At 35.1% G+C, this 23,383-nt stretch overlaps 3 protein-coding genes across 3 annotated transcripts; 1 reads left to right on the top strand and 2 right to left on the bottom strand.

Moving 5' to 3' along the window:
* Positions 1 to 4,838: 4,838 nt before the first annotated feature.
* LOC107763148 (pentatricopeptide repeat-containing protein At2g27610-like) lies at positions 4,839 to 7,314 on the bottom strand. The gene has a single exon (XM_016581600.2). It carries the CDS (start codon positions 7,138 to 7,140, stop codon positions 5,272 to 5,274), a length of 1,869 nt encoding a protein of 622 aa, XP_016437086.2. The 5' UTR covers positions 7,141 to 7,314; the 3' UTR covers positions 4,839 to 5,271.
* Positions 7,315 to 12,872: 5,558 nt separating this feature from the next.
* On the top strand, positions 12,873 to 15,850 carry LOC107763203 (pentatricopeptide repeat-containing protein At5g59600-like). The gene has a single exon (XM_016581674.2). The coding sequence runs from the start codon at positions 13,213 to 13,215 to the stop codon at positions 14,842 to 14,844; it is 1,632 nt and encodes a 543-aa protein (XP_016437160.1). The 5' UTR covers positions 12,873 to 13,212; the 3' UTR covers positions 14,845 to 15,850.
* Positions 15,851 to 19,932: 4,082 nt separating this feature from the next.
* LOC107763213 (transcription factor PCL1-like) lies at positions 19,933 to 21,564 on the bottom strand. Its single transcript, XM_016581683.2, has 2 exons — positions 20,416 to 21,564; positions 19,933 to 20,333 (listed from the first exon to the last, which is right to left on the bottom strand). The coding sequence occupies exon 1, from the start codon at positions 21,369 to 21,371 to the stop codon at positions 20,439 to 20,441; it is 933 nt and encodes a 310-aa protein (XP_016437169.1). The 5' UTR covers positions 21,372 to 21,564; the 3' UTR covers positions 19,933 to 20,333; positions 20,416 to 20,438.
* Positions 21,565 to 23,383: the final 1,819 nt, after the last annotated feature.

Here is a 23,383-nt window from a genome sequence, read left to right as displayed (position 1 = left end):
ATATCCAGCTGCATTGTAGCCATATTTGCCTATGCCATTGCCCATGAACTTGGCATGTTTGCCGCAACTCAATGCCATGACAAGTCTGCCCGCACACTGCCTTCCCGTTACACTTTGGCCTGCCTTTGCCACTTCGTTTTTGCCTTGCTTTGGCATCAATGCCTCATGCCTTGATGCCTTTGCCATGATCAAGCGTCACCCTCAGCCCGCAACTCATTGTCAAGCCCTTGCCAAGCTGTCTCGCCTCCGTCAAAGCCTTGGCCATCACTTGCATGTTTCCCATTTTTGCCTTGGTGCTGCTCGTGCACCTTAGCTTAACAACACTCTTGTTGCCCCATGACAACACTCTCGTTGTCAATTCGAGCTCAATTGGCGGAGGTCTAAAACATCTATTATTGTTATTTTTTAAATGATTGGTTGTAACATTCACGAGGTTGTATATTACCTAATATTTAATGATATGAATTTCCGACTGACTCAATTGCTTGAATTAATAAGTGCATAATTCCTTACTCCAGCTTTCACGGAGCATCTTTGCATGAATAGTTGACCTTCAATTTTAGAGATTAGAATTACGTAACGGTGAAAAGGAATTTGGCCTTGAATCAAAATGATCTTTTCTGGTACTATTACACTAAAAAACAAAAAGGGTTGAGTGAGAAAATAAGCCGAGGCGTGGAGCTATTTCTCTGTAGTACTGTTGAATACGAGGGTGAAGGATTTTTCACCTTTTCTTTTTTTTGTTTTATGGGAGCAAATTGAAAAGTGGGATAGGGATTGTCGCACCCCGTTTTCTCGTGAAAGCGGGTTTTGATACGTGACAACTCTTTTAAAGGAGGTATTAAAAGAGAAAAGTCGTCACCTAACGATTCTAAGGTGCGTTAGGACACCTATTTGCAAATAACTCTCTTTTAACTAGTCTGTGTCACCAAATATCAGGTAAGGGGTCAAATTACCTCAAAGAGAAGGTGTTAGGCACTCTTCTAGGTCCACAACTGTGGGTCCTGGCCGAACTTAAGATTATGTGGATTATGTCATTAGTCTAAGTGATCATATAACAAAGAAATATAAAAATCAAAAAGTTTCATTATAACACAATGAGAATTGAGTACAAATTTTTAAGGGCTACAAGGATGTGACTACAATGATCTATATTAAATGACTAAGCGTGAATTAGCAAGTATACAAAGGGGGGAGGGGGAAGGTCTTAAGTTTTTAGCCTAAAGGATCACTCTCGTGCAACACAAAGAATACTTTGCAACTCCCTTAGATAGGAGTTGCTCATATTATTTAGCGGGCACAGACTATCATCTCATGTTACCCGATTACTATATTGAAGTTGTTTACCTAAAACGTTCTAATTTAATTCTAAGTTGCACCCTATGCGTGCACTACCTGTCCCATGCTTATGGTCCAGGAGGCTTTGGACCTCTATCTGGGTGGTTCTAGACTTACTTAGGCTACTCAAAAATGATAAAACTAAATGCGCATTCAAAAACAAAGAGAACTAAACATAATAGCAAAGAGTGGCTCATGTTAGCCTCCGCACATAAACAAAGAAGCACGCAGCCTGGTTTTTAGATTAAGCAGTAGAACATTTCGAACTTAAGACTCAGAGTCCTTTGGTCCTATAGGCATGATTTCTAAGTGATTCTGATTTTTTTTTTTTTTGCAATGTGCAGGCAATAGATTTGCAGATTACAAACCTATAGGCATGATTTCTAGATTGTTCACAAAAGGCAGTGGAACGAACCTAGAATCATGAATTACCAACGCTGATTTTATAGACAAGTTTCTTAGGCAGGTGACTGTCCTAGAAGCATGATATCTAATAGTTGGCAATCGAAATTGATTTTATATAGTTTTATCCCTATAGGCATGCTATCTAGATTAGCAATACAAACAATATGGTCAGTTGATTGACTATTAAACATATAGACACGAGCAGTACAATGATAATTGAGGCAACTGATAGATTAATCATTCGAAGTCTTATAGGCATAACACCTAGGTAAGTAGAATATTGCATTGTTGCGCCCTATAGTCATGTTATCCACGAAAACACAGTAGCAGAAACGGGTACAGCAGATACTTGAAATAGCATGCGTTGGCAAATTAAGTGATGTGTGTGTGTGTGTGTGACTCCTATAGGCAGGTTTTCTACTCATGAAGTTAAAACATGTAAAGCAAATAGTGAATAGACCACATAGATCCTATAGGCATGCTTTCTACCCATTTATGTGAGAATTAGAGTACCTTACCCCTCCCCCTTTTTACTAATTTTCCCATTTGTTTTTGTTCACAAATTATTACAGACCCAAAAATAATGAATACAAGTGTGAATATTACATATTAAAAGATTACAGGCCCAATACATAGAGCAGGCTCAAAAGAATATAACCCAGTAACACCTGGGCCTTCAGCAAGCTTCACCTCTCACACGAACAATAAACCCAGAGCCTAGCATATTCCAGAGTGAGAGTGTATCATCTACAAACTTGTACGAGGCTCGGAAGGGAGAAACCTTGTACGAGGCTTGGAAGGAAGAAACCATACATGATAAGCAACCGACAGACCTAAAGTCTATTAGTAGTGACCATAATTCTTAGAAGCTAATAGGACAATATTGGTCAAACAAAAGTGCTTGAACATACCAACTAGACAGCTCTGACATAGCAAGTTTGACATAGGAAAACTGACACCATGTTGAGCAATTATATAACAAAAAGGGTGTAGCATATTGAACACAATTACGCATTAAGAAGGCCTAGGAAGCAAGTCTATTGAGTTAACAGGACACTCACACATGTTGATTTCCAAAAATTAAGTTTAGAATAAGACATTAACCAAAGTAGGTCAGAAATGACCTTAAACAAGTGAGCCTTATTCAAAGTAATTATAGTTAGAGGGATATGCAATTTCACATGAAGATGACCACAAGCAACATAGCAACACTGATAGCATGGTCTACTATAAACCTCAACAGTGTCCTAACTCATGAGAACATACAACACTTAAAGGGAATGAGACAGGCAGACATAACCATTCGTCCCAATTACCTAGACGGTAGGGAAACTAACATAGCAATTTGCCCTAGAAGCCATTCTAAACCAAACATGCAACAGAACTTAAATGGAAACATGCTTTAGCTAATTAATACAGCCTCAGAGACCTATTGTATTGGGCAAGAAGAACTCAACAAGGTCTAGAATACAAACATAGAGATACTGGACAAGGTAGAGAACCTATATTAGTCTAGAAGCACCTAAGTAAGCTAGAATCCATTCCAATAATGAGAGCATATTACATGAACTAGAACCTACTGAATTCAACTAATAAAGAACATGAAATTGCAGGGAGCTTATAAAAACAATATCATAGCAGTAAAGAATACAGGATCAGGGTTCCATGAAGAACAAGGAAACTAAATCATGCTTACAATTTTTAAACAACATTAGCACATAGAACACACATGTGGTAGCAAGAGAACCCTAGATTCCCAATGCTTCAGAGTTCACAAGAGCCTCGAGAAGGGCTCTGAGCAGTGTTTGCACCGGAGGAGGCCGTTTTAACAATATTATGGCCTTGGCTTTCAGTCGGCCAAGAATACGATTCCAAAAAACATTCAAGTGTCTCAGAAGAAGTGAACGAGTAAGAGAAGAGCATAGTGAGTGTAATAGCAGTGAAAATTAAGCTTGTCTAAAGGGGAAATTAGGGAGGGATTTATATAGTATTCAAATTAAGCGGACGAACATGGAAAATCACCATTCAAACACAAGAAAGGAAAGAATATATCACATGCAATCAAAATTAGTAAGGAAAAAGGAAAATCTCAAACCCTAGTTGTGTCCAACGGCCTTAAATTGAACCAATAATGCAAGAATCCTCCATTGTAGAGTGTATATAGACGAAAGATCGTCCAGATCTTCACAAAATGAGTAAATCAGACCCGTTCTTGAAAGGTAGTTCTTGCCAAAAATAGGGCAAGAACTAAGTAACACCATAGACACGCATATAATAGTAAAGTATCACAAAATAGGTAAGTAGATCATGGATTAATTCCATGTTTAGGTTGGAATCGGAGAGGATTTAAGAGTATGGCAGCTAGGGTTTCTCATAGACGAGTGGAGTGGAGAGGTTTCAGAGGCGGCTGTTAGGTGGGAAATGAGGATTAGGGGTTGAGTTAATTAAAAGGGGGGGATGAACGAGGGCCGTTGATCTAGAGAGATTACGGCCATGATTAAAAATTGAACGGGCAGGTCGTTTGAAGTGGTTGCGACCGGGTTTTAGTAAAGGATCGTTTGGCTTGGGCTGGGGGTTGTTGGGCTAAGGATTTGGGCCAAATTTGGTCCGAAATTGGCTTAAACTGGGCCATAGTTTAAATACACCAAATTTATAAAAAAAATAATTTATAAAAGTAATTAATAAATAGTAAAAGTATTACTTATGCAATATAATGATTGAAAATAATAACTTAACATTATAAAAATATAAAATGTTATTTGGCACAAATAATATAATAAAAACGCAATTATGCATGAATATATGCTATTATTGCAAAAATTACATAAATAACTAAAATATAGATGTAATTATATAAAATGAAGTAAAATATTATTAAACATACACGTGGATATAAAATGATAAATTTGGATGATTAAGTCATCACTAATAATTTAGAGGGATAATTAATAAATGTTTAAGTAATTTAAATGCAAGAAAATTAATTTTGAAATTCTAAAAATTATAAAAAAAATTGTAAATTGAGTAATGATGCAGAATGACATTTTGAAAATATATATACTATTTGAAAAAAAATATGAAGGCAAAATTGGGTATCAACAGGACCATCTCAATTTGATTGTTTAACCAGTAAAGCACAATTTACCCTATAAGGGAAAACATAAAGTGATCAAAGACCAATTAATGAAGAGGTAGATAGATACAAGGGAATGAAAAATCCACCCTTTTCTCTCATTGTCAACCTAATCAGTTTGTGCCTACAGGAATCAAGAGAATCTAGTATGTACAGATTGGTTCCAGATTAGTATCCTACAATTGTTGAGACCAAGGAATTCACTTGTCATTGGATCATGTTATGTCAATTAGTTAGGATAATCGAGAAATCTCTGAGAGCCAATGGCCTGTGATGAACTCGATGGATAATGGACCCCCCCCCTCCCCTTTACCATTCTCCACTTAAATATGAGGCTTTTGTTTGGAACAGGGGTTCGAACGATGTCAATTACTAAGGATACCACCCATTGTGAATCATAGCCAGCTATAACCAGGTTTCTTACTCAAACCTCTATCCAACATAAGCTTGCGCTGTCCCTCTGCATCATTCCAATTCCCTTCCGATGCTAGCACATTTGCTAGCAATATGTACGTTGCAGGATCGTTAGGGCAAAGTTCAACAAGCTTCTTGGAAGAAATAATGGCAAGTTCCTTGTTACCATGAAGTTGGCAAGCACTTAATAGGCTTTTAAAAACCGAAGGTCCTGGCTCTATTGGCATATTGTTAATAAAGGCCTCTGCTTCAAGTAGATGACCAGCACGGCCATAAAGGTCGACTATGCAAGCATAATGCTCTAGCTTTGGTGGTGGTAGGGAATTGTCATTCTTCATCAAATCAAAATATTTAATCCCTTCGTCGAGCAGGCCAGCATGTCTACATGCTGAAAGTACAGCGAGGAATGTGGTTAGATCTGGTTTAATACCACATCTCCTCATTTCTTCAAACATAACCATCACATCCCTACCATAACCATGATGAGCACAGCCTGTAAGAAGCGAGTTCCACGATATGAGGTCTCTTTCCTCCATTGAAGAGAATATTCTCTCCGCTTCTTCAAGTCTACCACATCTTGTATACATGGAAAGAAGCCCGTTTTGTATGAAAACTTCGAAAGTATATCCTGTTTTCAGAGCTAGACAATGGGTCTGCATTCCCTCCCCTAGGCCCGAAATGTTCCCAATAGCTTTCAAGATGCTTGCAAAAGTGTAATGGTCAGCAGTAAAGCCCGCCCGTCTCATTCTAGCAAAGCATGCGAAGGCTTGTCCACCGACTGCTAAATTAGAGAAACCAGCAATGACGGCATTCCAAGAGATTTCATCCCATTTCATAGTGTCAGAGCACAACTTTTGAAAATCTTCTAAGCTACAACTACACTCTGAGTAAACAGACAACAGTGTTACCACCAAGTAGTGGTTAGTGTTAAAACCTTGCTGAATTACATGACAGTGGACTTGCTCACAATGAACCAAGTAATCTGGGCAAGAAAATGAGTTCAACAAACTAGAGTACGTAACATAATTTGGTCGAATTCCCAACTTCAACATTTCCTTGAACAAAGTCAAAGCCTGGAAAGGGCATTGCTTTTGGGCATAACCAGTAATCATGGACGTCCAAGTAATAACATTCCTTTCAGGCATTTGATCGAAAACTCTCCTCGAAGTCTCAAGATCAAGACACTTTGAATACATATCAATCAAAACAGTATCTACTACAAGATTCAAAGCAAAACCAGCTTTCCAAATCAAAGCATGCAACTGAGCCCCAAGTTCACATGCTTCTAACTGAGTACAACCAACTAAAACAGCTGAAACACTAGAAGGGGTTGGACTAATACCCTCTCTTAGCATTTCAAGAAACATTGCAACAGCATTTTCAGGGTAATGGATGTCCAAATAACCAGAAATCAAAGCATTCCATGTCACCACGTTTCTCTCAGGCATTTCATCGAACAGTTTCTGTGCTAGTTTTATAACACCACATTTCCCGTACATATCAACAAGAGCAGTGTTGATAAATACATTTGAATCGAAACCAATTTTGATAATCTGACAATGGGTTTGAATCCCAACAGTGAAAAGACCCAACTTTGCACAAGTGGAGATGATTTTATTGAGGCTAAATTGGTCACATAGAAAACCATTTTGATGTAACAGAGGTAAGACGTCTAAATTAACGTTATTTGAGTCATAATATTTGTCTTTGAAGCTTGGGTTGGTATTATTTTCTGGGTATTTCACGAGGTAGCTATGTGTTGTTATAACTTGGTAATAAATTTGGTTGGCTAATTTTGCTTGTCTTGCTATGTTGTAGCAAAGGTGAAATGCAGGTGATCTTATAATCATTTTATGTCAAATCATTCCCCGTTTGAGAGGTTTTTCACTTGGACTTAGGCCGTCGGGAGAAACTTATTAGGTTTATATCAAACTGATAAATACAGAATTATTTATTATGTACTGATTTAAAAGCTTGTCATCATTAATCAAGGTTCATCTCGACCATTGCCCCTAGTTTTGTGAAGATGCTATACCCAAAAATGTATTACCTTTCAAGTCAGGTTAAGTTATATTTATTTAAGTTGACTTGGATCATAACTTTTGTTTATATGTCGTCCTTACATCCAGCTTGTTGTTGTTGTGGGTGTCAGTCTTCTATCTCTGCTTGATTTGTTGTAATTGTATAGTCTATCTAATAAAAATTTCCGTATAGATCTATGAAATTACTAGCAAATCCAATTCATTTTTATCATTTAACTATAGTTAATTTATATGAATTCTCACCTCCATTTATTACGTTATCTTGTTAAACTAATATGGATTGATAAAATATCGAGTGTGAATAAACACATGGTTATCTGTCCAAAATTAAGTCTAGTCAATATTGATCAGGTAAAGATGTGTGAAGTAGCAAGTTGTAACATTATCCCTTCAATTTCTGATCATTTTGAGACATAAATGTTTGTATTTGGAAAACACAAAAAAAATTGAGGAAGTGATTACTCAGAAATGTATAGCCTATAGGTTGAGTTATATTTCGGCCCTTTTTCATAAAGTAGTACATATCAAACCCCAAAAAATATAAGAAAACTACCCTCTACAGCCTCTTAAAATTTTAACCGTCATGTTATTGGGTTATCTATACCCCTACTGTCATACTTTGAAATAAAAATACCCCTATTTTGGATGGAGTGACATGTGGCAACACCAGATTAAAATGACTCATTTCTTATTTTTTACCCGACCCGTTTTTAAAAAACACCACAGCCCGACCCCTATTTTCATTTTTTTCTAGTTTTTTTTTTAAATTCAATTTTTAAAAAACGAAAATATTTTGTTAAAAAACAAAAAATATTTTTTTTTTCTGTTTTTACAAATTTGTTTTTCCAGTTTTTACAAAACCAAATTCTTTTAAAAAACTAAAAAAAAATATTTTTCAAAAACGAAAATATTTTGATGAAAATAATTTTTTCAGTTTTTAAAAAATGAAAATATTTTTTTTCTGTTTTTACAAAAAAAATTCAGTTTATACAAATTTGTTTTTTCAGTTTTTACAAAAAGAAAATCTTTAAAAAAACTGGAAAAACTGGAAAAAAAACATTTTTCAAAAACGAAAATATTTTGTTGGAAATATTTTTTCAGTTTTTAAAAAACGAAAATATTTTGTTAAAAACTAGAAAAAAAATTCCAGTTTTTACAATTTTGTTTCAGTTTTTACAAATATGTTTTTATAGTTTTTACAAAAAAACAATATTTAAAAAAACGATTTATTTCAGTTTTTACAATTTGTTTTGCAAAATCTTTTCAGTATTTACTCAGTTTAAAAAAATTAAAATATTTTGCAATTTTTTTTAAAGTTTTACAAAAAGAAAATTCTTTAAAAAAACTGAAAAATAAAAATATGTTTCGGGTCGTGGGTTTTTTGTAAAATGGGTTGGGTAAAAAAAAATGGGCCATTTTAATATGGTGCTGCCACGTGGCACTCCATCCAAAATTGGGGTATTTTTGTTCCAAAGTATGAGGGTAGGGGTATGGATAGCCCAATAGTATAACGAAGGGTACAGATAAACAATATTTGAAAGTAGAGTGGTATATTTGGCCTTTTGCCGTTTTCATATAGTAGTACATATTAAACCCCCAAAAATATGGGAAAACTATCCTCTATAGTCCCTCAAAATTTTAATAGCCCATATTTTTGTTCATTGACAAAAAATAGTCCTCCGGCCCAAACATATTACATCTAGTAGCCCGAAATGTCTATTTTGTATATTTTTTGCATAGTAACGGTCTATTTTGTATATTTATTGTATAATGACAGACTATTTTGTATAGTGACAATAGATTTTGCATATTCTTTTATATAGTGACAGACTATTTAGTATATATTTTGTATAGTGACAGTCTATTTTGTATATATTTTGTATAGTGGTAGTCTAGTGTATATAAATTATATAGTAACAGTCCATTTTATATATATTTGTATAGTGACAGTCTATTTTGTATATAGTTTGTATAATGACAGTCTATTTAGTATATTTTTTGTATAATGACAGTCTATTTTTTTTATAGTGATAGTCTATTGTATATAAATTGTATAGTGATAGTCAATTTGTATAATTTCTGTATAGTGACAGTCTATTTGTATATATATTTTGTAATAATACCAATATTCAAGAGAAATGATCACCTTCCGCGATTGTTAGGGAGAAACCTAATATTAAGTGGAATGATGTTGCCGAGTTGGAAAGTGTTAAGCAAGCTTTGCAGGAAGCTGTTATTTTGCCTGTCAAGTTCCCTCAGTTCTTTATCGGTGAGTATTTGCTTTTATTTGGTATATTTGTATGGTTGCCATATTTTCTAGTGAAAAAAAATTGATAGGTGCGGGTGATTGTATTTCTTAAAAGTGATTCTTAAGTAGCATTCCCTCTTTACAAGAACGCTTTGGAGCACTTCAAAAACCAACTGAAGTACGAGAAAAATCATAAGATTAAGGAAGCGATTACTCAGAAATGTATAGCCTATAGGTTGAGTTATATTTCGGCCCTTTTTCATAAAGTAGTACATATCAAACCCCAAAAAATATAAGAAAACTTACCCTCTATAGCCTCTCAAAATTTTAATAGCCCTTATTTTTTCCTACTTACACGAAATGACTCTTCGGCCCAAACATATTACATCTAATAGCCTGAAATGTCTATTTTGTATATTTTTTATATAGTGACAGTCTATTTTGTATATTTTTTGTATAGTGACAGTCTATTTAGTATATATTTTGTATAGTGACAGTATATTTTATATATTTTTTGTATAATGACAGTCTAGTTTATATAATTTTGTATAATAATAGTCTATTTTGTATATATTTTGTATAGTGACAGTCTATTGTATATAAATTATATAGTGACAATTTATTTTGTATATTGACAGTCTATTCTGGATAAATTTTATATAATGATAGTTTATTTAGTATATTTTTTGTATAATGACAGTCTATTTTTTGTATGTATTTTGTATAGTGATAGTTTATTGTATATAAATTATACAATGATAGTCCATTTTGTATAATTTTTGTATAATAACAGTCTATTTTGTATATATATTTTGTAATAATACCAATATTCAAAAGAAATGCTCATCCTCCTTGATTGTTAGGGAGAAACCTAATATTAAGTGGAATGATGTTGCCGGGTTGGAAAGTGCTACCGGTGAGTATTTGCTTTTATTTGGTATATTTGTGTGGTTGCCATATTTTCTAGTGAAAAAAAATTGATTCATGTGGGTGATTGTATTTCTTAAAATTGATACTTAAGTAGTATTCCCTCTTTACATGAACACTTTGGAGCACTTCAAAACCCATTTAAAGTATGAGAAAAACCCTAAGATTAAGGAAGCGATTACTCAGAAATGTATAGCCTATAGGTTGAGTTATATTTCAGTCCTTTTTCATATAGTAGTACATATTAAACCCAAAAAAAAAAGATGAGAAAACTACCCTCTATAGCCCCTCAAAATTTTAATAACCTGTATTTTTGCTCATTGACAGAAAATAATTTTAATAGCCAATATTTTTGCACATTGGCACAAAATGGTCCTCCAGCCCAAACATATTACATCTAATAATCTGAAATGTTTATTTTATATATTTTTTGTATAGTGACAATTTATTTTGTATATTTTTTGTATAGTGATAATATATTTTGTATATTTTTTGTATAGTGACAGTCTATTTAGTATATATTTTGTATAGTGATAGTCTATTTTGTATATATTTTGTATAGTGGCAGTCTATTGTATATAAATTATATAGTGACGACCTATTTTGTATATTTTTATGTAGTGACAGTCTATTTTGTATATATTTTGTATAATGACAGTCTATTTAGTATATTTTTTTGTATAATAACAGTAGATTATTTGTATATATTCTGTATAGTGATAGTATATTGTATATAAATTGTATAGTGATAGTCTATTTTGTATAATTTTTGTATAGTGACTGTCTAGTTTGTACATATATTTGTAATAATACCAATATTCAAAAGAAATGCTCACCCTCCGTGATTGTGAGGGAGAAACCAAATATTAAGTGGAATGATATTGCCGGGTTGGAAAGTGCTAAGCAAGCTTTGCAGGAAGCTGTTATTTTGCAAGTCAAGTTCCCTCAGTTCTTCACCGGTGAGTATTTGCTTTTATTTGGTATATTTGTATGGTTGCCATATTTTTTAGTGAAATAAAATTCATTGTTCGGGTGACTGTATTTCTTAAAATTGATTCTTAAGTAGCATTCCCTCTTTATATGAGCGCTTTGGAGTACTTCAAAACCCATTTAAAGTATGAGAAAAACCTTAAGATTGAGGAAGTGATTACTCAGAAATGTATAGCCTATAGGTTGAGTTATATTTCGGCCCTTTTTCATAAAGTAGTACATATCAAACCCCAAAAAATATAAGAAAACTACCCTCTACAGCCTCTTAAAATTTTAATAGCTCATATTTTTGTTCATTGATAGAAAATAGTCCTTCGGCCTAAACATATTACATCTAATAACCCGAAATGTCTATTTTGTATATTTTTGTATAGGAACAGTCTATTTTATATATTTGTTGTATAGTGACAGTCTATTTTGTATAGTGATAGTATATTTTGTATTTTCTTCGTATAGTGACAATCTATTTAGTATATATTTTGTATACTGACAATCTATTTGTATATTTGTTGTATAGTGACAGTCTATTTTGTATATTTATTTGTATAGTGACAATCTATTTAGTATATATTTTGTATACTGACAGTTTATTTAGTATATATTTTGTATACTGACAGTCTATTTAGTATATTTTTTGTATAATAATGAGAGTCTATTTTTGTATGGCGATATTGTATTGTATAAAAATTGTATAGTGATAGTCTATTTTGTATAATTTATGTATAGTAACAGCCTATTTTGTATATATATTTTGTAATAATACCAATATTCAAAAGAAATGCTCACCCTCCGCGATTATTAGGGAGAAACCTAATATTAAGTGGAATGATGTTGCCGGGTTGGAAAGTGCTAAGCAAGCTTTGTAGGAAGCTGTTATTTTGCCCGTCAAGTTCCCTCAGTTCTTCACCGATGAGTATTTTCTTTTATTTGGTATATTTGTATGGTTGCCATATTTTCTAGAGAAAATTTTTTTGATTGGTGCGGGTGATTGTATTTCTTAAAATTGATTCTTAAATAGCATTCCCTCTTTACATGAACGCTTTGGAGCACTTCAAAAACCAACTGAAGTACGAGAAAAATCATAAGATTAAGGAAGCGATTACTCAGAAATTTACCGAGTATTTGCACCGGGCTGAGGAGATACGAGTTGTGTTGGATGAGGGTGGGATCGGGCCAAGTCCAAATAGAGGGGATGCTGTTGTGGCGACAAGGCCCAAGACGAAGACAAAACCAAGGATGGAGAAGATGGGGAGGATTCTTGGGCTAGCCTCTTAATTAGTTTTGGGCTATAAAATGCATACTGCAATTTTTGGCTAGCGATTGATATTAGTTTCTAACAGCTAGCGATAAATGAAGTTTGCTCAAAAAATATGAAATAAGGAAACATTTGGGTTTAAAAAAGTCTATTACATAGTACTACCTCTGTTTTAAAAAGATTGATATTATCTCCTTATTAATCTGTTTCAAAAAGATTTCCTTGATAGGAAGCTTTATAGTCACACAAACATTATTTCTTGTTTAAAACACAAGTTTCAAAATTTTTATTATTATACAAATATTTTGTCATATTTAAAATTATAAGTTCTGAAAGTCTTCATTACTTTATTAACTTTGTGTCAAGCCAACAAATTGAAATGGAAAGCGCACTTTTCTTTTCAAATTGCAGTTAGTTTGACACAAGGACTTCTAGTTATAGTTATTCAAAGCTAACTAAAATGGTCATTGGAGCCAAAGTAGCCAGGGTCTCTACGAACCCCATTGTTTATCATTTCTTCAATTGCACACCGGACGTATACACGAAACTCCTCGAAGCCTACGCTCAAAGTGGCGCCCTCCAATCAGGGAAAACTTTACATGCACATTTGGTTATCAATGGATTGGCTCAAAAAGCCCATTTTGCCACCAAGCTTGTTGCTTTTTATACAGAATGTAGACAATTACTCCATGCACGTAAACTGTTCGACAAAATTCCCCAATCAAATATTCGCCGTTGGATTGTTCTCATTGGAGCCTATGCTCGACATGGGTTTTATGAGGAAGCAATGAGTGTTTTCTCTGAGATGCAAAGGGAAGGAATGAAGCCTAATAAGTTTGTTCTTCCCAGTGTTCTCAAAGCCTGCGGGCGCTTCAATGATTTTCGAATAGGAGAGATATTACATAGTGTGATTTTGAAGAATGAGTTTGAATATGACTCGTATGTGGTGAGTGCATTGATAGATATGTATTCAAAGTGTGGTAAAGTTGAGAAGGCGAAGAGGGTGTTTTATGGTATGGTTGATAAAGATTTGGTGGCAATGAATGCTTTGGTTGCGGGTTATCTTCAATATGGGATTGTCAATGACGCGTTGGTATTAGTTGAGGAGATGAAAGTTCAAGGAATGAAGCCTAATGTGGTGACATACAACACTCTGATCGCGGGGTTTTCACAAGAAGATGATCAGGTTATGGTTTGTAAAGTTATTGAACTGATGCATGATGATGGTCTTGAGCTAGATGTAGTTTCTTGGACTAGTATTATTTCTGGGCTTGTGCAGAATTTTCATAACAAGGAAGCTTTTGGTATGTTTAAACGAATGTTGGATGTTCGGTTGTGCCCAACTTCAGCTACAATCAGTAGTATATTGCCTGCTTGTGCAACTGTTGCAGACTTGATGCTTGGTAAGGAGATACATGGTTATTCAGTGGTGACAGGGATTGAGAAGGATGTATATGTAAAAAGTGCTCTCATAGATATGTATGCAAAATGTGGATTTATATCTGAAGCTAAGGAATTGTTTTCCAAGACATCTGAAAGAAATAGTGTGACGTGGAATTCAATGATTTTTGGCTACGCGAATCATGGGTATTGCAGTGAAGCAATTGAGCTATTCAATCAAATGTTAAGAGAGGAAGAAAGGAAACCAGATCACTTGACTTTCACAGCAGCTCTCACTGCTTGTATTCATGCTGGAATCGTCCAGTATGGAGAAAGTTTGTTCAAAATGATGCAGGATAAATACGCGATTAAGCCAAGATCGGAGCATTTTGCGTGTATGGTGGATCTTTTAGGAAGAGCAGGGAAACTTGTTGAGGCCTACAATTTGATTCAGAGCATGCCAATTGAACCTGATTTATTTGCTTGGGGAGCATTTTTAGGAGCATGTAGGCAGCATGGAAATATGGATTTAGCAGAGATTGCAGCTAAACAACTGGCTAAACTTGAACCTGAGAGTGCTGGAAGTAGTGTGTTGCTATCAAGTTTATATGCTGATGCAAGTAAGTGGGCAAAAGTTGCAAAGGTGAAAAGGGTGATCAAGAAGAAGAAGCTGAAAAAGTTTCCTGGCTGTAGTTGGGTAGAAGTTGCATAAGTTTTTAGACGGTAAGAGGAGCTGAATGTCAGATATATTTGCCAATGGACATGCCTGGTTTAAATCAAACCAAGTTCCAACAGAAATCTGAGTCTTAACCAGATTTCTGTCCTTTCATAGTTACGTAAAGCTTTGTCAAACATATCAACTGAAAAACTTACGCAGGGCAATAGTTGAAGAGGAAAAGTGATGCAGATTGCGTGATGGTACCAGCCACTAGAGGCAAAGAACTAGCCCAGAATTGAAAGTTTTTCTCTCAGACGTGGTTAATAAATCCTGTTTTCAAACTCTTAGAGGCATTTAGAAGTAGCCCAAAAATGAAACACGGTTTTTCTTTCAGAAATGGTTAGTAACTTCCGAAGCAAACGTGATCATTCAAATTTGTCACATGCTTGTCTAGACAGGAAGAGCACACAGCTAGGTTGTGTGCTCAGGGTAAAGGCATGCCCAGAGGAATCAAATGGTATTTCTGCTCCCTAGTGTTAACTGATGCACCAAAGAAGAAATATGTACTGCTCAACAAAGAGGCAAAACATTTCTTGACTGACCAAGGTTCAGCTTATAATGATCCGTTGGATCAAGCCCTGCTACAATGTGTAGGAGATGAAACAGTTTGTTGAAAAAACTCCAACTAGATGTAGAAGACAACCCTATAAAAATCCCGTGCTCTGGGGGATCAGTAAGCAGTATCGCAAGCAAAAGAACTGGTTTATATGGTGTGAAATCAGAATTTAAAGTTTCTTTCGGATTATTGGCTACTAATTTGATGCTGCACTGAGCTTCAGAGTCAAAAGCCTTGTAAATAAAATGCATGTACGTGGTCTGGGATTTAAGAAATAAGTACCGAGTAGTGAGTAGTACTTTTGTGCTGCTTTCCTCATTTTCTTCTCCCCCTCCCCACCCCCACCAATGAGGGTAAACTTTCAAGATTGGCATATATGTAAAATCATGGATTTCCATCAGCTGAATGAGTTTGCAGGGTGAAGGGAAACCTGCGTTTTGAACAGATTCATCTATGCTACCACATAATTCAAACTGAGACTAGTAATCTCTATGCTTTAGCAGTAACTTCCCTGGTATAAACAGAATATATAAAAAAAAATCATCGTATCTCGATATAATTATTTCTTGAACAGAAATAGCTCTAGCTTTCCCATCCATTCTCTGGAGTGTTGTGGAAAAGAAGTTAAAATGAATAAATTTTCAATTCCCCAGTAAGTTAAATGACCCAATACTAAGTAGAAGAGGACAACAAGAAAATCAAAAGGGTGAACCAACAAGTAGTTTTAGGTTAAACCAATGATTCGAAATAAGTTACAAGAATATGAGACTTTTGATCCTTGTGCAGAAGCAATATCCAGCAACAGTGAATGAGATGAGATTGCAAAAACCCTCTGTAATGAAGGATGAAATAAACCACGTTGCTCTTTTGACTACTTTGGTGTACGATTATGACTTCGTGATTTCCTATGTCCATTGCTTGATGAACTCCACAGTATGGAGATGATTCCATACCTACTATCAAGTTCAAAAGTACGGTTTCTATCAATCCAGAACATAAGAACAAGGCAAATGGAAGCAACCAAGAAAACAAATGGACACAGGATTCTATCAACCAGTTCATAATCCATCTATGAAGAATGGCACATCCACAGAATAGCAGAGCAAGCAAAATCGCAGACATTATACTTCATCGTACACATGATAAGCAAATCTATGTTTTCGACAATAAGAAATTAGCAACTACCCATACAGGATATGCAGCCAAATAATCAGAAGATAAAAAACACCTGAATGGGCCAGTTACCATCTGACAAGAACAAGAACATAGGGACAGTATATTTCGCAAAGAGAATTAAAAGAATTTCTTTAGTACCACTCTTTGAGTGTGCACTTGGAGCAGTTGTCTTTTATACCTGCATAAAGATGTTTTCTGAAATTGTCTAAAAACCTGTGCTATATGAAGGTGGTGACTGGTGCTTTCAGCGCTAAAAAGCATGAAATTTGTTGCCTCTCCCACCTAACAGCAGAGTTGCTAACACATGCACTCATGGTGACGCATAGCAGATATAAGGAGAAAGATGAGATGTAAGAAGAAAGAGAAACTACAGCACCAGAAACACAATTAGGAAAGCCAACTAAGTTTAATCTGAAAGAATATTTACTTGGGCTGTTCAATTATTAACCAAAGCAATACATTTAATGTTCATCAAGAAACAAGCGGAAACCGAACCACGATACATTTATTAGATAGTAAAAGAACATCATGATATTCAGGCAAAACAAACAGAATCAAGTAGTTAATAAAGTTAAGAAAATTAAAGAAAAACCATCTCCCCTGGAATTGGGGGACGCATAGTGTGGACAATATTGATGCCTGCATCAATCTAGAATGACCTACAAGAACGAGAGGAAAGGATGTCAACTTCCACTCATTTCTAATCAGCCACCATCACAAGTCGTTAGTTTACAAAAAAGTTTCAAATTCAACAATTCATCAAAATCATTTCAAATTCCTCATTAGTTCCATGAGCTGTGATTCATTGCATCAACATGAAAGTTTCGACTAAAGCAGGAAGACGAATAACATCTGTTTTAACTGGAGTCATCCAGAGTACTCAGAGATTCTTCCTAGTTACATTAGTTTAATGTTGCCCAGCAACCCTCCTCCTTTATCCGGGCTTGGGACCGGCTATGCTTTGCAAAGCTCACATAGGCGGAGTTTCAAAGCAATAGAAGTTGCGTATAAAAGATATCCCATTTAACACTTTGAAGGACGAGAAAAAATAAGAGAAAGTACTGAAGAAGGTGCAATGCAGCATCTTACAATCAGCAGAACTTTACCTACCCACTGTTGCTTCTTTGAACTAGCTTAAAAGAAAGGAAAAGTACAAGACACATTCACATGTATGTATGTATGTATGTATATATATATATATATATATATATATATATATATATATATATATATATATTGAAATTGGGGGAAAAGGGCACACATATAAATAGAAGGCTTCAAGCACGAGCATCGTTACCGGAGAAGTTACTAGAGGTCTAGTGAAATTGTGAACCAAGTGGTGCACAAAAGATATTCATCAAAGCTTCTCAAAATTTAATACCATATGATTTCAGCCATAAAATAGATAGTTAAAAAATATATATACCTCACAAAAATTGATTAATTTAGTAAGGGCAAATAAGACATTGAGTTACTGGGTCCTCCCAAAGAATTTCATATCATGTTCATTATTACAAGGGAAACAGGGTAGCAGATTATCTAGGTGTTTTGGGAAACCTAATGCCACCTCAGAGAAAACGCAACCAAATGAAATATTTGTAATTGTTACTCAACTTGAAGAAAGCACAATAATTTAGGAGATATGAAGTCTGCCAATTACATATGGTACAATCAAGTATTCTGTTATAGAAAGTAAATATGGCTTTAAACTGGGCGAAGAAGGATAAAGCTTCATATAACCATGTTAGAGAAGCTGACAATGTTCCTAATACATTATTGAGTCTATGATCATTACTGAAAACAAATGCCAAATACCAACATTAACACAAAATATTAACAGATATCATGTTGAGATTGTACAAATGATCCACTTCCGTTGGGTGAAATTTATTTCAGGGTCCACATCAATGCTTTACAAGAATAGACCAAACATAGTGACATTTTGCTGTCTAACTCAAATTTGTCTGAAATGTTACCAGAGTATACCTCGTGGTCTCTGTCATGAATTCTCTAAGCTCAAGCATCTGGCTGGTCCACACTACAAATTTGAGTACCAATGATCAATGAGACAAAAGTCATGTAATCGGATATGCCGTTTAGTATTTTTAACCCTATCTTCTGAGGTAAAAGCATGAGCCAGAAGATTACCAAGGCAAGAACAACTTCATTTGTACATGTTGATCAAACATTCAGATGAAAACAGTTATTGCCCTAACACCAACCATTTCTGAATGTGAAGGGACAATGCACTTCCATAATCACCATAAGAAAAAAGACATCTAATTGCCCTTTATACAGCCACATTTAACTACCTATGGATCAGTAAACAGCCCAGAAATAAATAAATAATGGTGATGAGATTTTTCCTCTTCATCAATAAATGAAAAATGGTTGGGAGGGGAGGGGAAGCCAGCATTGGATAATGAATGAAGCAAATGAAAGTCAAAGCAATATCAAACTTTAATGTTCTCAAATTGCACAATGACATATGCAGTGTTAACACTTGAGATCCAATAGATACAAGAAACTAGCAATGTATATGTGGTAGATCATCACAATAGATACAGCAGAAATATTTCTAGAATGCAAAAATAAATATGATCGCGAGAAAACGATTTCAACCAAGGTGTTACGACAGTTACTACTAAAATATGTTGGAGGATAAAATTAAGAAATTTCTTTGCTTTACTAGCTTAATACAGAAGGAGAGCCTTGGAGCAACGGTAAAGTTGTCTCCTGTGACCTATAGGTCATGCGTTCGAGCCGTGGAAATAACCACTAACGCTTGCATTGGGGTAGGATGTCTACATCACACCCTTGGGGTGCGGCCCTTCCCCAGACCCTGCGTGAGCGCGGGATGCTTTGTATACCATGCTGCCCTTCTTGCTAGCTTATTACAAAATTAGAACGGGTTGACTCCCTCCATTGAAGTGGTGATTACGGCGCAGAAAATGCATTATATTTTCTTAGTTGACCATCAATCTTAGTTTGCATCAATTTCAAGAGGAGGACAAAAGAAGTTTTCAGCAGCTATAGAAATTAAAATAGGCATTTCACAAAAATCCACTTCCAGAACTCATAATATTTCACCCACACTAACAGCTAGATAAAATGCTATAATGGCCCGCAAATTCTTAGAACTAGTTTTCTTTTATGTCATAGTTTTTGGGACCCAAAAGTAAAATCTGCAATCAACCAAAAAAGCAAGTGGTAAAAAAGATGTAAGAGTAAGAAGTCACTCCTATATCGTATACACCTACTTCTAGGAAAATCCTGGTTTTGCCCTCAATTTTGTATAATAAATCAATAAGCACACCAAAAGATACACCACAATAGTTACTAATAGAAAAGGAAAAAAGAGAATCCGAAATTATTGTACTATCTTTCAAGAAAAGTGTGATCGAAACAACAATTCTATCTTGTTCTCTAATTATGTATTAAGCTCCTTGCTGAATAAGAAGCTACAACCAGAAATGACATGGCTCTAAGAAATTTGGAGCAACTACTACTAGTTTGCCTTAGTCCCAAATAAGTTGGGGTTAGCTATATGAATCTTGACCATGTTACTCCATTTAAGCTCATCTTAGGCCAATATGCTCTAAGAAATTTAGAGCAATTTATGAAATTTTTGTCCCTATAAATCTACCAAATCTAAACAAGTAAAAAAAAGCCTAAATGATACTAACTGGAATTCCTAGTTTGCAATCCACCAAGTGAGAATCTTCCTGATGGACCAATCCAGTAACCAACCCTGTACAAGCAATTATCTATTAGCATACACAATAAAAGTTCACAAACAGTAGAGTTGCAACTTTTATAGAACCAAGAATTACCTCTTTTTTCTTGTCTGCTATAGCTATTTGTCACTAGGAGCAACATGATGATAAGAACCAAATTTATTTCCAGACCAATCTCGCTGTTGTGCCCCCATATTATACTGATGATGAAACCCACGTCCATGTCCATGTCCATGTCCTGACATTCCCATCATAGGCATTGGCACCATTTGTGGGGGATACATCATTGGCATTGGCATAGGCATTGGCATCTGCGCATGACCATTACTATTATGACCATTACTGTTATAACCACTACTGTTATGACCATTACCACCGGACTGCTGCAGACTCTGTGGCACGGGTGTGGACGCGAATAAATGATCGGAAGAAGTGGGCCCCTCATTTGACAGCCCTTGCATTCTCTTCAAGTACAACCTATACTTCTGCAAATGGCTTGCAACATTTTCCCGCGTTAATCCTTCCACGTTCATTAACTGCATAATCGTCTTTGGCACCGCATTTTTTATCCCTAAATGAGCCACCACGTCCACGAATCTCTTGTGCAGCTGTGGCGTCCACACGAGCCGCGGCCGCTTGTTCAGCGGCTTAGAAGCTGAATTATTATTACTATCATCTCCTCCTCCACAATTCTCATTCCTCAGTAATGCTGAATCCGCGTCTAACATCTCCGGGTCAATCCTTCGGGTCTTCCTCGGATCCGATCCGTTTTCCGTCGGATCCGTTTCCGGTGAGGACAGAATGTGTAATTGTTGCAACGGTCCACTGCCTCGGAGAGATGAGAACGTGTTCTCCGAAGCACGATTGACGTCGGTCATCGTCCTTGCCGGCTCCGGCAATATTTTGAACGCCGACGCGAGTTCCGGCGGGATTAACGCCTGAGATAACGGCGTTAGATCGTCGAGACTCGGAAGTCCGTCTTCCCACTCGAGAACACGGTTATCGTCTCCGGAGAAAGCATCACCGCCGGTGATTTTTACTTCTTCGCCCATAGAACTTCTTACAATTTTTTAATTTTTTTATTACAATTTTTTAAAAAAAATATCAAGTTAATGAAACCTGCCGTGATTTCAGTAGAGGATTGGATCAGAGAAAGAGAGGAATTTCCGGTGAATTTCACCGGCGAGAAGAAGACGGAGAGTGTGGGGTGGGTGAAAGAGGGGGGTGGGGTATGGGGCGGTGGAAAATAGCGAATAAATAAAGGAGAAAAGGCGTGAGAAAAAGTGCATATCTGATTCTAAATTGGCCCACCAAGATTGCCAACGTGGATGGCTTAGCTAGATATTTTTTCTATCTTTAGAATCTTATGAAATATCTCTCTCGCTTTCCTCTTATCAACATTGTGTTAGTGTGTGTCCTCTTTTTGCTTTTCTTTTTTCTAGTTTATAGCTTGTTTTTGTACTATATCGTTACTTTAAATATTATTTTAATTATTACTTAAATTTTATTGTATTGTATTATTAAATTTGCCGTTATATAGCGACAAAAAGTATTATTTTTATATAACGGCGGATTTTGTGTGATGACATCATTACCTTTTTTTCCTCTCATTTTGTCCTTTATTATTAAATAAATATATTTTATCATTTACCCTACTTTTTATAATGATTCTACTTCGAATCTTATTTTTTCTTAGTAATGTTGTAAGTTTATTCTTCATATTTTTGGTATGTGATATCATGAAACAACTATAAACGTTACAATCTATCTACACATTTTATTCATCAAACAATACAATACGATATGATATAGTACAATACAATACGATCCATTATGAAACGACATGTAACAACCATCCAAACAAGCTATTAGTATTCCTTCCTCTCATTATATGTGTCATCGTTCGAATTTTAAGAGTCAAATAAATTTTTTATCGTAATCTTTTTATATATTTTTTTAATATTTTTTGAACTATAAATTATTGTATGTAATTTTTTAATTAATATAAATTTAATTTCAAATACTTAAAAATTCTACGTTCGAACATCATCAAAATTAATATATTTGAGAAATAAGATCGGAGCCGCATAAATTAAGACAGGTAATATGTGTCTATTGTTATAAAATAAAGACTGTAAAGTAAAGACAAGTATAGAGAGAAACTGATATATTATTCGAATTCAAACTGATGTACATAATGAACTGAAATCTCTTCTATTTATAGAAGAAAGGAAGCTGCTGTGTAAGCTGCTACACAAGCTGCTGTGTAAGCTGCTACTACAAGCTGTTGTGTAAGCTGCTATTACAAGCTGCTACGCAAGCTGCTGTGTAAGCTGTTACTGCAAGCTGTTGTGTAAGCTGCTATTATACCAGATATGGATAATCTTCTACTGAGAGCAATGTTTATCCATAACGGAGTACTAAATGGATAAACTTATTATACCCGGTATGGATAATCTTCTACCTAGGGTAATGTTTATTCATAACCGGGTACCGAAGTGATAAGCTTCTTCAGGAAGCTTATTTCCAATAGAGTACTAAATAGATAAACATATTTACGGTGGAGTCCCATATGGATAAGCTTCTTCAGGAAGATAATTTACAACGGAGTACTAAATGAACATTCATAATATAATATATTTATAACACTCCCCCTTGGATGTTCATTAAAAGATAATGTGTTTCATTAAAACCTTACTAGGAAAAACCATGTGGGAAAAAATCCTAGTGAAGAAAAAAAGAGTACACATTAGTAATATGCATTGCTAGGTGTCTCATTAAAAACCTTATAAGGAAAACCCCATGGGAAAAAACCTTAGTAAGGGAAAAAGAGTGCATCGCGTATTTTACTCCCCCTGATGAAAACCTTGTTTCAAATATTTGAGTCTCCGCATTCCAATCGTGTATACCATCTTCTCAAAAGTTGAAGTTGGCAAAGATTTAGTGAATAAATCTGCTGGATTATCACTTGAACGGATTTGTTGCACATCAATGTCACCACTTTTCTGAAGATCGTGTGTGTAGAATAATTCTGGTGAAATGTTCTTCGTTCTATCTCGTTTTA

Source organism: Nicotiana tabacum, chromosome 3 (genome assembly GCF_000715075.1).
Source record: "Nicotiana tabacum cultivar K326 chromosome 3, ASM71507v2, whole genome shotgun sequence".
NCBI classification, from domain to species: domain Eukaryota; kingdom Viridiplantae; phylum Streptophyta; class Magnoliopsida; order Solanales; family Solanaceae; genus Nicotiana; species Nicotiana tabacum.
This window is presented reverse-complemented; position numbering and strand designations above follow the sequence as displayed.

Coding starts and splice junctions, on each gene's coding strand:
- LOC107763148 (XM_016581600.2), bottom strand. CDS start 7,140: ATGATTATAAGATCACCTGCATTTCACCTTTGCTACAACATAGCAAGA.
- LOC107763203 (XM_016581674.2), top strand. CDS start 13,213: ATGGTCATTGGAGCCAAAGTAGCCAGGGTCTCTACGAACCCCATTGTT.
- LOC107763213 (XM_016581683.2), bottom strand. CDS start 21,371: ATGGGCGAAGAAGTAAAAATCACCGGCGGTGATGCTTTCTCCGGAGAC.